The 13,050-nt window shown below is 45.7% G+C and overlaps 1 protein-coding gene across 1 annotated transcript; it reads left to right on the top strand.

Annotated features, from left to right (window-relative positions):
- The first annotated feature begins 4,233 nt into the window (after window positions 1-4,233).
- PGRMC1 (progesterone receptor membrane component 1) lies at window positions 4,234-10,690 on the top strand. The gene is made up of 3 exons (XM_088151629.1): window positions 4,234-4,669; window positions 8,254-8,409; window positions 8,927-10,690. The coding sequence occupies exons 1-3, from the start codon at window positions 4,339-4,341 to the stop codon at window positions 9,028-9,030; spliced, it is 591 nt and encodes a 196-aa protein (XP_088007755.1). The 5' UTR covers window positions 4,234-4,338; the 3' UTR covers window positions 9,031-10,690.
- The last annotated feature ends 2,360 nt before the right edge of the window (window positions 10,691-13,050 follow it).

Below are 13,050 nucleotides of genomic sequence, written 5' to 3'. Positions count from 1 at the left end.
TTAGGCAACTCATTGGAGGATCAAACAATATCAGCATGCACTGAGGAGACCGGACTCTGGTGCAACAGTCCTTTGTGGGTTTTGCAATAACGGACAAGAGCGGTGATCCTGTGAGTATTTACTCAGGAGTAAGCCAATCACTAAGCTAGACCTAGGGCTGGGCCAAACAGAGGTGACTAACTACCCCTCTGAAACTGGCGCTTTCAGGCTTTGGAATGAAGCAATTAGAGTTGGCCTTGATTACAACATCAACTATCCCTAATCCATGAGTTGCACTACACTTCTAGACACTGCACCCCCAACTTTGACAACTTCCAGAAGTGTAGACCAACTTATAGAATTCCCCACCACTCAGTGTGGTCGCTGCTGAGTTGTTCCTTCCATTTGTAGGCCAAAAAACTTCACTAGAAGTTCCTCAGCCTAGATAGCCTCCATGTGTGGACCTCAACTCCCAGAATTCCCCAGCCAACATGGCCATTGCTGAGAATTCTGAAAATTAGTCTACACATCTGGAAGGCTGGGAAAGTCTGCTCGGACCTGTTCAAAACAGGAGCTTCAGACCGCCATGGGCACCTGCAGAGGAGAAGAGGTTACCTTACCACCACATTTAAACCTTCTAGAAGATGCTCAGAAGCTCAGAAAATGTCTTCCAGCTTAAAAAAGCAAGTGCAGGCTGGGCCTTTAATGTTGCCTTTAATCTACACTTTTTAAAAACTACAGTCTGTGGAATAAAGCTATCGTGGTCTGATTCATGTAGACCAGTGTTTTTCAAACTTGGCAACTTTAAAATGTGTGGACTTCAACTCCCAGACTTCCCCAGCTAGCATGAATTCTGGGAGTTGAAATCCACACATCTTCAAGTTGCCAAGTTTGAAAAACACTGGTACAGACCTAACATCATACATTGTGCCAAGCCACAGTGTGCTTACTGCAGTCTGTTGTATAAACCAGAGTTGGCTAAGGTTGCATCATGCTCAACCCCCAAATCATGTTCATACTACACAGCTGAAACTGAACAAACCATGTTAGGGTCTAACATGACATGATAAAATGCAATAAAGCAAGCCCAAACAAATCACATTATGGTTTGGTGCATTGTGTAATCCAACTCTGCCTTTTTCTCAAAGAACATGCAGTAGGATGGAAAAAGTAAAAAAGAGACCAACGAAAAGGTAGAAAACACTGAAGATTAGAAAGCAAAAGTTGTTTTAAAAAATTATTTTTTTAATAAAAAATTTAAAAATCTGTGGGTCTCTCTACCTTCCCCTCCTCTGGCTGTAAAATTCCATAAATAAAGCAAGGCAATTGCATAATAAAAGCCTAATCTCCAAGTACCCCCTTTCAAAAATCTTGAATCTTCCTTGATTGACACCAGCACTCCCTCATGTGGGGAAAAACCAGAACTATAGTTCCGGCTATAAAATCTGTGGAGCTGATCACCTGCAAGCCACCTTCCCCAAACACCAGTACCTGAAGATTCTAACCTCTGCAATAATCCAAAAATACTAGCCTGTATTTTCTGCAAAACATGTTGTGGGCACACTTACAAAATGGCTGCTATAAGTGTCCGTGGGCCAATCAGAAAATAAATCAAGTCCCAGATGCAACCAGCCATTATTGTCCTGAATGGTGTCGTTCACTTAAGAGGGACTTCAGGGCAATGTGGAGGGATGACATGCAGATGATTGAAGTTGGTCTTTTTCTGTACGCTAGTTTCCTGTTCCTTTTTTTAAAGTAAAATAATCTTTTTAAAAACAGGACAGGGAGCAGGATGAGTGCCAAGGAACATTTAGATATTTTATTTACTTATTAAACACATTTTTATGATGCCACAATCAAAGTGACTCTGGGCAGCTCACATTTGGAAGCTTTCACATTCCATGTTGGGATCCAAGAAGCCACATAAAGAAGACTGAACGCCGAAGAATTGATGCCTTTGAACTGTGGTGCTGGAGAAGACTCTTAAGAGTCCCCTGGACTGCTAGGAGGTCAAACCAGTCAATCTTAAAGGAAATCAACCCTGATTGCTCATTGGAAGGATCGATAATGAAGCTCAAGCTCAGATATTTTGGCCACCTAATGCGAAGACAGATCTCTTTGGAGAAGACCCTGATGCTGGGAAAGATTGAAGGCCAAAGGAGAAGAGGACGGCAGAGGATGAGATGGTTAGATAGCATCACTGAAGCAATGAGCATGGAACTGAGCAAACTCAGGGAGGCAGTGAAGGACAGGAAGGCCTGGCGCGATGTGGTTCATGGGGTCACGAAGAGTCGGACACGACTTAACGACTAAACAAAATGTATGTATGTATAAAATGTCCACAGTTCCAAGTACTGGACAAACGGGTGTAAAGTAACTAGGAAAAAAATGAGCATGTCAAAATTGGGAGGGGAAGAATTCAGGGCACAGCACCAACCGGGCAGATTGACACTGTCAACGCCCTAAATCCTAATTTCAGGGCAATTTGTTTTGCCTATTATTAAGGTCACCTAAGAACAGCAGTGAAATTATAGGATCAATATTGCAGGTGTCTTTAAGAAGAGAAGGGCTGCATGTACAATGTTACAGATGTTCATCCTGATAGTTCCAATGCTGCAAATCAGGTTTGTTTGCAACAGGCTGGCTCTGTCGTTAGGTAGAGCGATGTGGCCATATCAGGTGGATGACTGCAGGTTCTAGGGAAAGAATTTGTTCGTTCATTTGCTTGTTTACAATGTTAATATGGCCACCCAACTCAAAGAACAACTCTGGGCAACATACTGTAATGGTTGCAGATTTGATGTTTTACCCTATATTTATGATATTAATGTGAAGGAAGGGAATTGACTACCTTCGATGACAAAATAAATATTACTGTGGAGGGATAGGTTGTCTGTGTGTATTTTGTTTCATTTTGGATCTTAAAAGGCTTTGGCTACCTTTGCTTCAGAACATTGGAAGAAGCGTATTGTCGAAGGCTTTCACGGCCGCCATACGATGGCTGGTGTGGGTCTTCCGGGCTGTGTGGCCGTGTTCTGGAAGTTCTGTTTCCTAACGTTTCGCCAGCACCTGTGACCGGCATCTTCAGAGGGCAGGAGCACAGAGAGAACTGCTCCTGTCTGTGCTCCTGCCCTCTGAAGATGCCGGTCACAGGTGCTGGCGAAACGTTAGGAAACAGAACTTCCAGAACACGGCCACACAGCCCGGAAGACCCACACCAGCCATTGGAAGAAGCCTTATATCAGGTCTACAATTGTCCCATTTCAGGTTATTAGTCATCGTAGTATTACAATTGTCCCATTTCACATCATCATCATCATCATCATCACTATTGTCTTAACAGGCAAACTGCTGTCCCCATGGTGTCTGAACAGGACCTGAGTATTAAACTTTAACCTTAATTAATATTAATATAAACCACTTATATTATTAATTAGTATAAACCACATGTTCCGCAGTAGCTGGGGAAGCCATAACATCACATTATGAAGGCTTAGAAATCTATTTCTGTATCTGCTAAACGTTTCTCACCAACTTTGAAGATGGGTGGAGTGGCTAGGGAATTCTGGGAATGACATGCTGGCTGGGGAATTCTGGGAGAGGAAGTCCACCTCTCTTAAAGTTGCTGAGGTTGAGAAATATTGCTCCAGCCGTACAGCTCTTAGTGGCTACCGCAGGTTGTATTCCCTAAACCAGGGTTCCTCAACCTTGGCCACTTTAAGACGGGTGGACTTCCACTCCCAGAATTTGCCCCCCAGCAGGCTGGCTGGGGAATTCTGGGAGTTGAAGTCCACCCGTCTTAAAGTGGCCAAGATTGAGGAACCCTGCTCTAAACCTTTCCATGCTGCGCCCTGAAAGCCTCGCCTTCAGGTTTCCTCCGCAGCTGAAAGTCTTTCGTGGGCGTTCAGCTGAGCGCCTTGCGAGCCTCAGAAGCTCAGAGTTCGGCAGAGCTGAGCCCCCCGAGGCGAAGCCGGCGGTGCACATCTCAAAGCGGGCGCGGGGCCGAAGCCAAGGCTGCGTTCCCACGATCCTTGGTTGCAACTACCGCAGAGCGCCTTCGGCTGGGGCCACAGCGGCCGCGGAGCCAAGGCCAGGTGGGTCCCTTCGGGCGATCGCCAATGGCGCAACTTCCCCGGCAACCAGCCTTGCGCGCCGCGTCCCCGTCCCCACCCCCACCCTGCCCGTCCGCCCTCCCCGCGCGCCGCCTGCTTCGGCTCGGGCGGACCGCCCCGGCTCCTCCTCCTCCTGCTCCTGCTCCTCCCGCTGCAGCTTGCCCGGCCGCCGGCCTCCCTCGCTGCGCCTTTCGCAGCCAGCAGCAGCCCCGGGCCGAGCCGCAGCACCGCGCGCAACGCCGGAGCCATGGCGGCGGAGGAGGCAGCCGGCGGCGGCGCCGGCGTGGAGAGCGCCGAGGCGGCCAGCCCCGGCCTGCTGATGGAGATCGTGAGCTCCCCGCTCAACCTGAGCCTGCTGGGCCTCTGCCTCTTCCTGCTCTACCAGATCGTGCGCGGGGACCGGCCCAGCGCCCAGCCCGCGGGCGAGGAGGACCCGCCGCCGCTGCCCAAGCTGAAGCGGCGCGACTTCACGCCGGCCGAGCTGCGCGCCTTCGACGGCGAGCGCAACCCGCGCATCCTCATGGCCATCAACGGGAAGGTCTTCGACGTCAGCCGCGGCCGAAAGTTCTACGGCCCCGGTGAGCGAGAGCGGGGAGAGGCTCCCGGGGGCCCGCGGGCGCTTCGCCTTCCGCCGCCGCCGCCTTGCCCGACCCGGCGCGGCGCGGCGCGGCGCGGCGAGCGCGGCGCTCCTTCAGGGAGCGGCGCTTCCAGCAGCCCCGTAGAGCAGCCCGGCGCCTCCCCGCCTTCAGGGAGCCGCGCGGAGACCCCGGGGGGAGGGGAGCCTGAAATCCTCCGTTGCCCGGAGACCCCAAAAGAGGACCCCCGAGTCGCAGTCAGGCCCGGGGGGGGGGATTTGCGCAAGGCAGAGTTGCAGAGTCTAAATGAAGCGGGTGCGTTTTGATTTGATGTGTGTTGCGTTCAGTTAGAAGTATTTTAATACAGGTTACCTAGAATCGAATCCAGTTTTTTGATTCTACTTGAAGAGCTGTAGACTTTGCCCCCCCCTCCCCTCCCCTCCCCTCCCCCTTCTGCTCCCTCCTATCAAGGCCATTTTCATCGTCTGAGATTTCCAGGTTTCTTTGTATCCACACATGCACACACACACACACACACACACACACACCACATCCAGCCTCGCAGGATTTTCGGAGGGCAAGCTGTCTGTTTGAATCTGTTGTGTAGATGAATGGTAAAATATTCAGGCGTTCTAGTTCTTGCAGAATCTCTTTGCAAAGTTCACTTCCAACGCTAACCTGGTTGGAAATGGACTCGAGTCCTACAACACTTTCCAAGTTCGTGGCGCAACAGGGCAAAGATATCTCCATGAGAGTCCCACAAAGTGTTTTATCTGTAGAACTGGGGTCAGAAATGTCCACAGAACTTAAGATCACCTTTAGGAGGAGTCTGGTCGCTGATGCCTTTTAATAAAATATGTGAGTTGGGGAAGGTGCAACCAGACACTTTCTGATTCTTTGGCTACCATAGACTAACACAGCTTTCCTCCTATGGTGTCCAAAACCAGTGTAGTTCATAGGAGTTATTCCAGATTAATAAAGAGGGTCCATGCTAATGTGGGAACTGCAGCCCTATGTAAATCAGTTTCAGAGAAAGATGTACTGAAATCAGTTGTTTACTTCTGCCTAAGAGGCCCAAGGCTGATACCTGAATACACTTCTTTTGGAGTAAGCCTTGATGAAATCTAGACTTATTTGAAACCAGGATTTGTTTTGGAATAAGTCTGAATTCAAAAGCTGCAGGCACCTGAAAACAGAAGCACCAAAGACTCTGGTTGCCATCACACCTCCATTTCAGATCTGACAGAGAATGTAGACAAGCAAAAGACGGTTGCATTTGTACCCGGCTTGCGACATTTAGGTGGCCCCGAACTCTGAACCAAATGAAGTCCTTGGGTGTGATCCAAACCAGTTCCCAATACAATATTTATTGCTGCAATCTGATCCCCTGTGCCCTGGAAGGAGCTGTCACATTTAAAGCCACAGAGGCAAAGTTTCACTCCAGCCTGAGTTCTCCCAGAAATCAGAGAGCATCTTCCTTTAGGCATGACCCTGGTTCCACACAACCACGTGCTTGCTTGAGCCTTGCGGTTGTGTGAATCAGCAAAACAGGTTCTTGGTGGTGTGAGAAGAGATCTCCTTTCCCTGGGAACGCTTGCCTGCAAGCATGGGAGGAGGAAAACCAGGGACAAGCTGGGAATGTTGCACGGGGCTAAGAGTATCCAGGCTTTGGATTGATACGAGTAAGAAACAGATTGTTCCAGGGAAAGGGAGAAGCTCCTGGCACTGTTGCCGAGCCGCCCCCCCATTTCCATCTCAGTTCCATGTCTAACCAGCCCAGCTTGTTCTCCAAAGGGGATTATCCCCCAGGCCCTGGAAAGGAGATCAAGAGGGTGTCAGAGTTGGCCTTTGTTTCACGCCCAGCCTCCCATTCACTGCTTCTCCTTCAGCTCTCTTTGCTTTGCCCGCCTTCTCAGTGGGAGGAGGGAGGTTCCCTGTTTCACAAGGCCCCGCAGCTTCTCTCCAAAGGGGCCCACCCCCTCTGGCTCTTCCAAATGTTAGGTAAGCTGGCAGAAATCTAGAACAGCCCAATAGCTCTCGACAGTCCTTGTGTGGAGTTCACCAAACAGGTTTTCTTGCACAGGTCTGTTTACTGAATGTAAGCTGTTTGAACTCTTTCTACCTGTTTCTATCACATCGAGTCTGCAGTGCTTCAGGAAGTGAATAGCAACAACAACAAGAAGCAAGGGATCATTATCAATGGGATTGTTTATATCCTAGTCTTTCTCCATAAACCTAAACTCTATAACCAGAATTTCAGAAACGTGTCATTGGGTTCTCTTCCTTGCAACAATACCACTGCCTTTGGGATTTTTTTTTCAACTTCCCTAAAGCCTTGAGAATTCCTGGTGGCCTCCCATTCCAACGGCTAACCAAGTCTGATCCTACTTAGTGCTTGCAACATCAGACACAGTTGGCTAGGTGCTCCCGCTGAGCTGGGTTTGGAAAGGGAGTCGCTGAAAAGCAACCAGCAGTGAAAATGTTACACAACCTCTGTTGTGGCTCATTTCCAAATTGCCTGCTCCCTGGATTGCTCGCCTGTGTTCACACAATGCATTATCCTGGTTAATAGAACCATAGGTTACTGAATGAACCTGCTGCCTGGATGTGCGTAGCATGCTGAACCCTAAATGAACTCCATGGACTGAGGTTGCTTGCAGACTCACCTACAAAGTAGTTCTCTCTTCATGCTGGGCACTTGTATAACGGCAGTGTCTTTCCCCGCATGAATTTACAAATCGACCCATTCAGGTTGACCAGTTTTACTCTTGTGAAAAGCCAGCAAGGGAAGATTGGCCAATGGGAAGAATCCTTGGCTGGGAAGAAATCCATCAGCTGCTTGATTGAGCAACCATTGATGCCCAAGTTTCAACCTTCATCACTATCAGGGCTTTTTTGCAATTGGCAAACTTTCTGCCTTTAGAAATCTGAATTTTGTGAGGCCCCCTTCTTGAACTGTGTCCTTAATGTGTCTCCTAGAGTTTTCTTGGCCTTCTAATATCTCTGTTTCCATGCACCCTCTTTCTCTCGCCCCAGTTTCTGACTGTCCTCTGCGTGAAAAGTTATCTGTCATTCTTGCCTATCTTTCGTCCTTGATGTGTATCTCAACTCAACTGTGTATCTTGAGTGAACAGCAGGCAGATGAAGCTTGTGGTCTGGAATATATTGCTCTGAATATCTGTCTTGCATACTTACGCCTTCCCACTTTAAAAATAAAGAAATGCCTAGTCCTCAAGATAGAAGTACCAAAATATGACACAGCAGGATTTCTGCTAGTTGGGGAAGAAAGCTCAATTGCTAGAGAACGGTTCAACATTTTGACATTTCTGAGCACCAGCAACAATTTGTAAGAACGAGCAAAGTTACTGTTTTACTCTTACTGTCTAAAGTCCTTGATGAATCCAGCCAAAATTGCAGCATTTGAAAAACCTGGCAACTATATGGGTTTTGTTTTGTTTTTTAAGTAGAAAATTGCTTTTAAAATACTGCACAAAGGTTAGGTCTCTTACCCACATAGTGGAGAATCCAAATTTAACATAAGTAGGGACATAAGTGCCCCTGTTCTAACCCTGGGCTGTTCTCCGCAGAGGGTCCCTACGGCATCTTTGCTGGAAGAGACGCATCCCGGGGTCTTGCCACCTTCTGCCTCGATAAAGAAGCTCTGAAAGATGAATACGATGATCTCTCTGATCTGGATGCTAGCCAGAAAGAAACGTTGAGTGATTGGGAACAGCAATTTACATGTAAGCATTTCAAATTTTGTCCAGCCCTAGCCTTAGCTCTTTGATCACATACATCTTTAAGTGCCACTTCCCACAATGAACTTGTCTAACTTTTCTTAAGATGGTCATGACCAAAAAACAATTTAAATATGGATATACAGAAGGAAACTCTTCTGCACTTAACGGGAATTACTATTCTAACTTTTCCAAACCTGATTCCCCCCAAACCATCCGGGTTAGGGGATTGTGGGAACTGAAGTCCAATCTGATTAGGGGGAGCTTTTTGGTAAGTGTGTTTTGCATTGTAGCCACAAGAGCTTGACCAGTTACACAAGCATTCTTGGGTCCTGGGAAATCAATCTTCTGTGTTTTTTGCAGACCATCTAAATATTCTTGTTGTAGAATCTAAGCAAGATCAGTTGCTTTTGGCTTTGAAGTTGGTAACCCTGTGTTCTTTGGGGAGGGCAACATTTAATATGAAGTTTGTCAATATTGATTAAATTAATAATTCTTATTTAATTGGGGGGGCTTTATTCAGTTAAATATCACTACGTCGGCAAACTGCTGAAGGATGGAGAAGAACCCACCGTATATTCTGACGAAGAAGAAACGAAAGATGCTAAGGACCGCAAGAACGATTAGCGGATGCTACAAAGAGCCACCCGAAGAGTGTTGGTTTCTTTGCTTTTAATTTGTAAGGAACCTTTTATCATATTCCACTTCTGTTTTACCCGTTCCTACATCAGCTGTTTTTAGAAATACTAGGACTTGCAGTGACATTGGCTGTAATGCTGCACTTTTTAATCAACATTCTTAACTCAGTGCTGACCTTTTCAAATCCAAGCTGAGTGCCTGAGTGGGCACTACAGCAATGACCAAACCCAGTTGGTGGTACATCAAGGCCCCGTCACCCGAGCACTTGCTGGGTGATTTCCCTTTCACTGAATGGGCTTTGCAGGATGTCACCGTGACCTGTTTAACAGACATTGCACAGCTCTGAAGGTTGACCAGAAAATGTCTCCTGAAGTAGATACTGCTCTGTCCCCCAATTCCCTCTGAATTGGTGGTGTTCAGAAAGGGTTCCTATATCGTCCCAGCCCATTTCTTTGTAACAGTCCCTTTGATAAAACTTGTCCACCAATTGCTCATTTCTACGTATTCTTTGAATGAGCTTTGCCTGCTGCAGGTTCCTTCTCTTCGAACATGTGAATTTTCTGCTGGATTTATATAATTTCAGATACTTCAGAATACAGAGTCTATGGTTTATTTGTCATAGCTAATGTAGCACTGGAAATGGTTAAAAAGTGGTTTTATAGAGATATTTGCATACACATTATAAGGTTCTGGCTTTGAAGTCAAATAACTTCTTGGAAGGGTGGGGATACTTTCATCTTTCTATTATGCTAATTAACTACAGTGCAATTCTAAGAAGTGAGTTTTGTTTAGCTGTAATGCAGATCTTTGGTGCCACTTATAATGAGTGATTAACTAAGCTTTAAGATGTTGGCAGGGTCCTATCCATGGGGATATGAAAGTCACAGTGAGTCTAGGTTTCCAGTCAACTTGCCAACATTAATTCCTTGAAATGATTTTGTATCCATAAGCCACTCTCTCCTTTTGGAGGTGGCGTATGAGGGTTAGAACCTGAAGAGCGTTCCTCACCTAAGATCTGAGGAGTAGGAAAATCACGCTTAGAGGAAACATCATCATGTGGATAGCCCAGAAATTCTTGCACCACTTTGCATTAGAATCATTTAGATCCAGTAAGATTGTTGACTAGGAGACCTACAGCCTCTAGCAACTGTGAAACAGGGCCCGTAAAGTTAAGCTGATTTAGTGCAGAAAACACAGAAAATATAAGAGTAAGTTGTAGAACTTTGGGTGACTCTTAGTTATTCAGAGTTTTAATTCAGGACAGTAGAACCCACACTGATCTTTAAGAGCTTCCTTGAAAACCGCTTTCTTTGATTTCAGCTAAAGGTAACAGAGCCACTATAGGATGATTTGCCCACTACAGGTACTGTACTAGTTATAAGATGTACTATTGGGTGTAGTTGAGATGCAGTTCATTCTGTGTAGTCACTCACAGCATGAATTGGCTGGATTTAGGAAACCTTTGCAGTAAGAAAGGGCTGTGGAGCCAGGAAACATGTTTCAAAGAAGTTATTCCTGAGTTTGTTTTTTTCACCCTTTCCATATACCCACCACTTTGGGGAACTTCAGCAGTAGAGAACTACTCTTCTTACTTCTAAAAAACTGTACTTTCCACACCAAGCAATAAATAGTATAACTTTGTATGAAAGTACGAAGTTCAGATTTGTTGCTTGTCCCCATCCCCCAAAATGTACAACTTTCTTAAAGATCGTTGCCTGTTGTTATTGCTTAGGCCTTAAAGACATTTAACTGGCTGAAATGTTGTGACCTACCTCTGGGCCTTGTAGGGTAATTAATGAAAAACTAATTTTTTTAGGGTTACTGCTTTTTTCTTTTTTAAGTCACCATTCTTGCAAAATTGATGTTGAATGGTGTTACAGATTCAAGGCAAGATGGCTGTACTTGCTTTGTTTTTAAAGGCGGGAAAAAAAAAATCTTCCTACAAATGTGGTTTTCTTTGACTTTATACCAAATGCAGAATTTAGCACTCCAAAAACAACTGGAAAAGAAAGGTGTTTATGATGGAATCTCTTATTTGTGCTTCTCCAATCCTTAGAACTGCTGGTGAAATAATACGGTTAGGAACTTGGTGCCCATTTCACATTTATCTTTATTGGAAAAACACATTGCAGTGTGCAGTTCAGTGCCAAATGTGGCCTTTGCCCCCTCCCAAAAGTTATACACCCATTTCAGTATTTCTTTTATTAGACGTATAGCCTGCCTTTCATTCCAAAGCTTGCTTAGCAGGCTCTGAACTGAGTTGCTATAGCTGCAAACATTCCTTTGCTTAATACAAGAAAAAGTCACTTGGTTCTGCACCTTAAATCTCATTTTAGATTGCTGTAGGTGTGGAAACAAGCAGGGTGTGCAATCAGCCTCAAAGTTCGAGTGTTTTCTCGCAGAGCTTTCCCAAGTTAGAAGGCATATTCTTTAACTTCTTTCTAAACTGGGATAAAAACTGAAGTGCTCTATATCCCAGCATCTTCCTCTCTTTGCAACTCGCTTAGGAAATTTGATAAATCTCCAGAGATGCCACTTTTATTAGCTGCCTCCAGCTGAAGACTGCATAACCAGATCAGGAATTCCAACATATGTCAATGAGCGATGTCAAATTTCACCCTGAAAATCTCCATTTAAACCACCTGGTAACAAAGAGAGATTGTGTGTGCGGGGGAAAGGCACTAGGAAAACCACTGGCCCATTTTGCAAACAAAGAGGTGGGAAAACTTGGTAGAGAGCCAGGGTGCATGCATATTTATTCTTCACTTGGGCTTCTATGCTGCTCCATTTCTGAAGATTCTGAATGACTGACATACACACACACTCAATAACATAACAGCAAGACAGCTCTGATGTGATCTTCAAGCTTCCCCAAAACCCTTGAGGGCATGAAGCACTCTATTTTGGGGGTCAAGCCTAATGTACTGATGAAGTGGCTGCCCCATGGATCACTAATCACTAATACACCCCATGAAAATGGGTGAGGTTCCCCACCATCTACCTAGTGTCTACCACCACCCCAACTTACCTTTGACTTTTTCTGTAGACAGTTGAACACACTTCTAAATACAGACCAGGGCTTCAACCACTGGCCATTTTCTTGTAGGTTCAGAGGCATGATTGAAGTAAAGGTGTTAACAGTATAGGCTTTAACAACTGTACAGAATGCCAGCTTCATGTTTATTTCTATTATCTTTTTAAAAAAAGATGGTGGTTCGGTGGGAAGTGCCTGGCATCCTGGTATGGAGTCCAAGAACCTTTGAACTTTGATAATCTTTCAGATATGAGAGTTTTTAGAATGAAACGTAATCAAAATAACGTGTTTCCTTCCACTGAATCAGATTTCTGCCTCTTCTATACACAAACATCATCCCAAACTGATCGAAAGCTGCTTGTCTCCTTCAAGCCTGGCAAGCTTGACTTCTGCTGAATTCATGTACTTATCTGGGTAACAATCCAGAAATGGTTTGTCACCAGCTTCTGGGGTGCTTCTGAGATCAACCCAGACTGGGGAGGTGCTGCCACCTAGCTGGAGTAAAGTAACATTTCTAGTAGCCACTGTGAAATGCTCAACTCTTGGTTATGTAGAATGTCTGAAGTGTGTGCTCTCTTAGTACGTGTACACCAGAAGGCAAAGCATGTCTAGGTGTGAAAGCATCACAGTGTCTGCAAAACCAGTTCACACCCAAGAACTAATTAGGCCCAACCTTACTTAGCTTTTTGATCCCAGCCAAGGTCAGCCATTCCTGTCACGTAGATGGGCTCTATCTGCAGGTTCCCGAAAGCTTCATGAACACCCGGCGATGCCTCTACCAGGGGAGTTGACTTTGAAGAGTATTCACTGTTCCACCAAGGAATCCAGATGTGTGGAAAATACTCCTGTTTGCACTTCAGCCCCAGCAATTAGCACAACGAACAAGGTATAGATGAACCAGGCATAATGTCCTTACATCTCCCTTTAGCAAGCAGAAGCAGAGGTGATGTTTGCCCAGTGCAAATAGCTCTTCC

This window comes from Python bivittatus, unplaced genomic scaffold, assembly GCF_059951505.1.
Source record: "Python bivittatus isolate LINGU-HERP-01145 unplaced genomic scaffold, Pbiv_v1 ctg000670_np1212, whole genome shotgun sequence".
Classification (NCBI taxonomy): domain Eukaryota; kingdom Metazoa; phylum Chordata; class Lepidosauria; order Squamata; family Pythonidae; genus Python; species Python bivittatus.
This window is presented reverse-complemented; position numbering and strand designations above follow the sequence as displayed.

Coding starts and splice junctions, on each gene's coding strand:
- PGRMC1 (XM_088151629.1), top strand. CDS start 4,339: ATGGCGGCGGAGGAGGCAGCCGGCGGCGGCGCCGGCGTGGAGAGCGCC. Junction 4,670..8,253: donor CCGAAAGTTCTACGGCCCCG/GTGAGCGAGAGC, acceptor TGTTCTCCGCAG/AGGGTCCCTACGGCATCTTT. Junction 8,410..8,926: donor TTGGGAACAGCAATTTACAT/GTAAGCATTTCA, acceptor GGCTTTATTCAG/TTAAATATCACTACGTCGGC.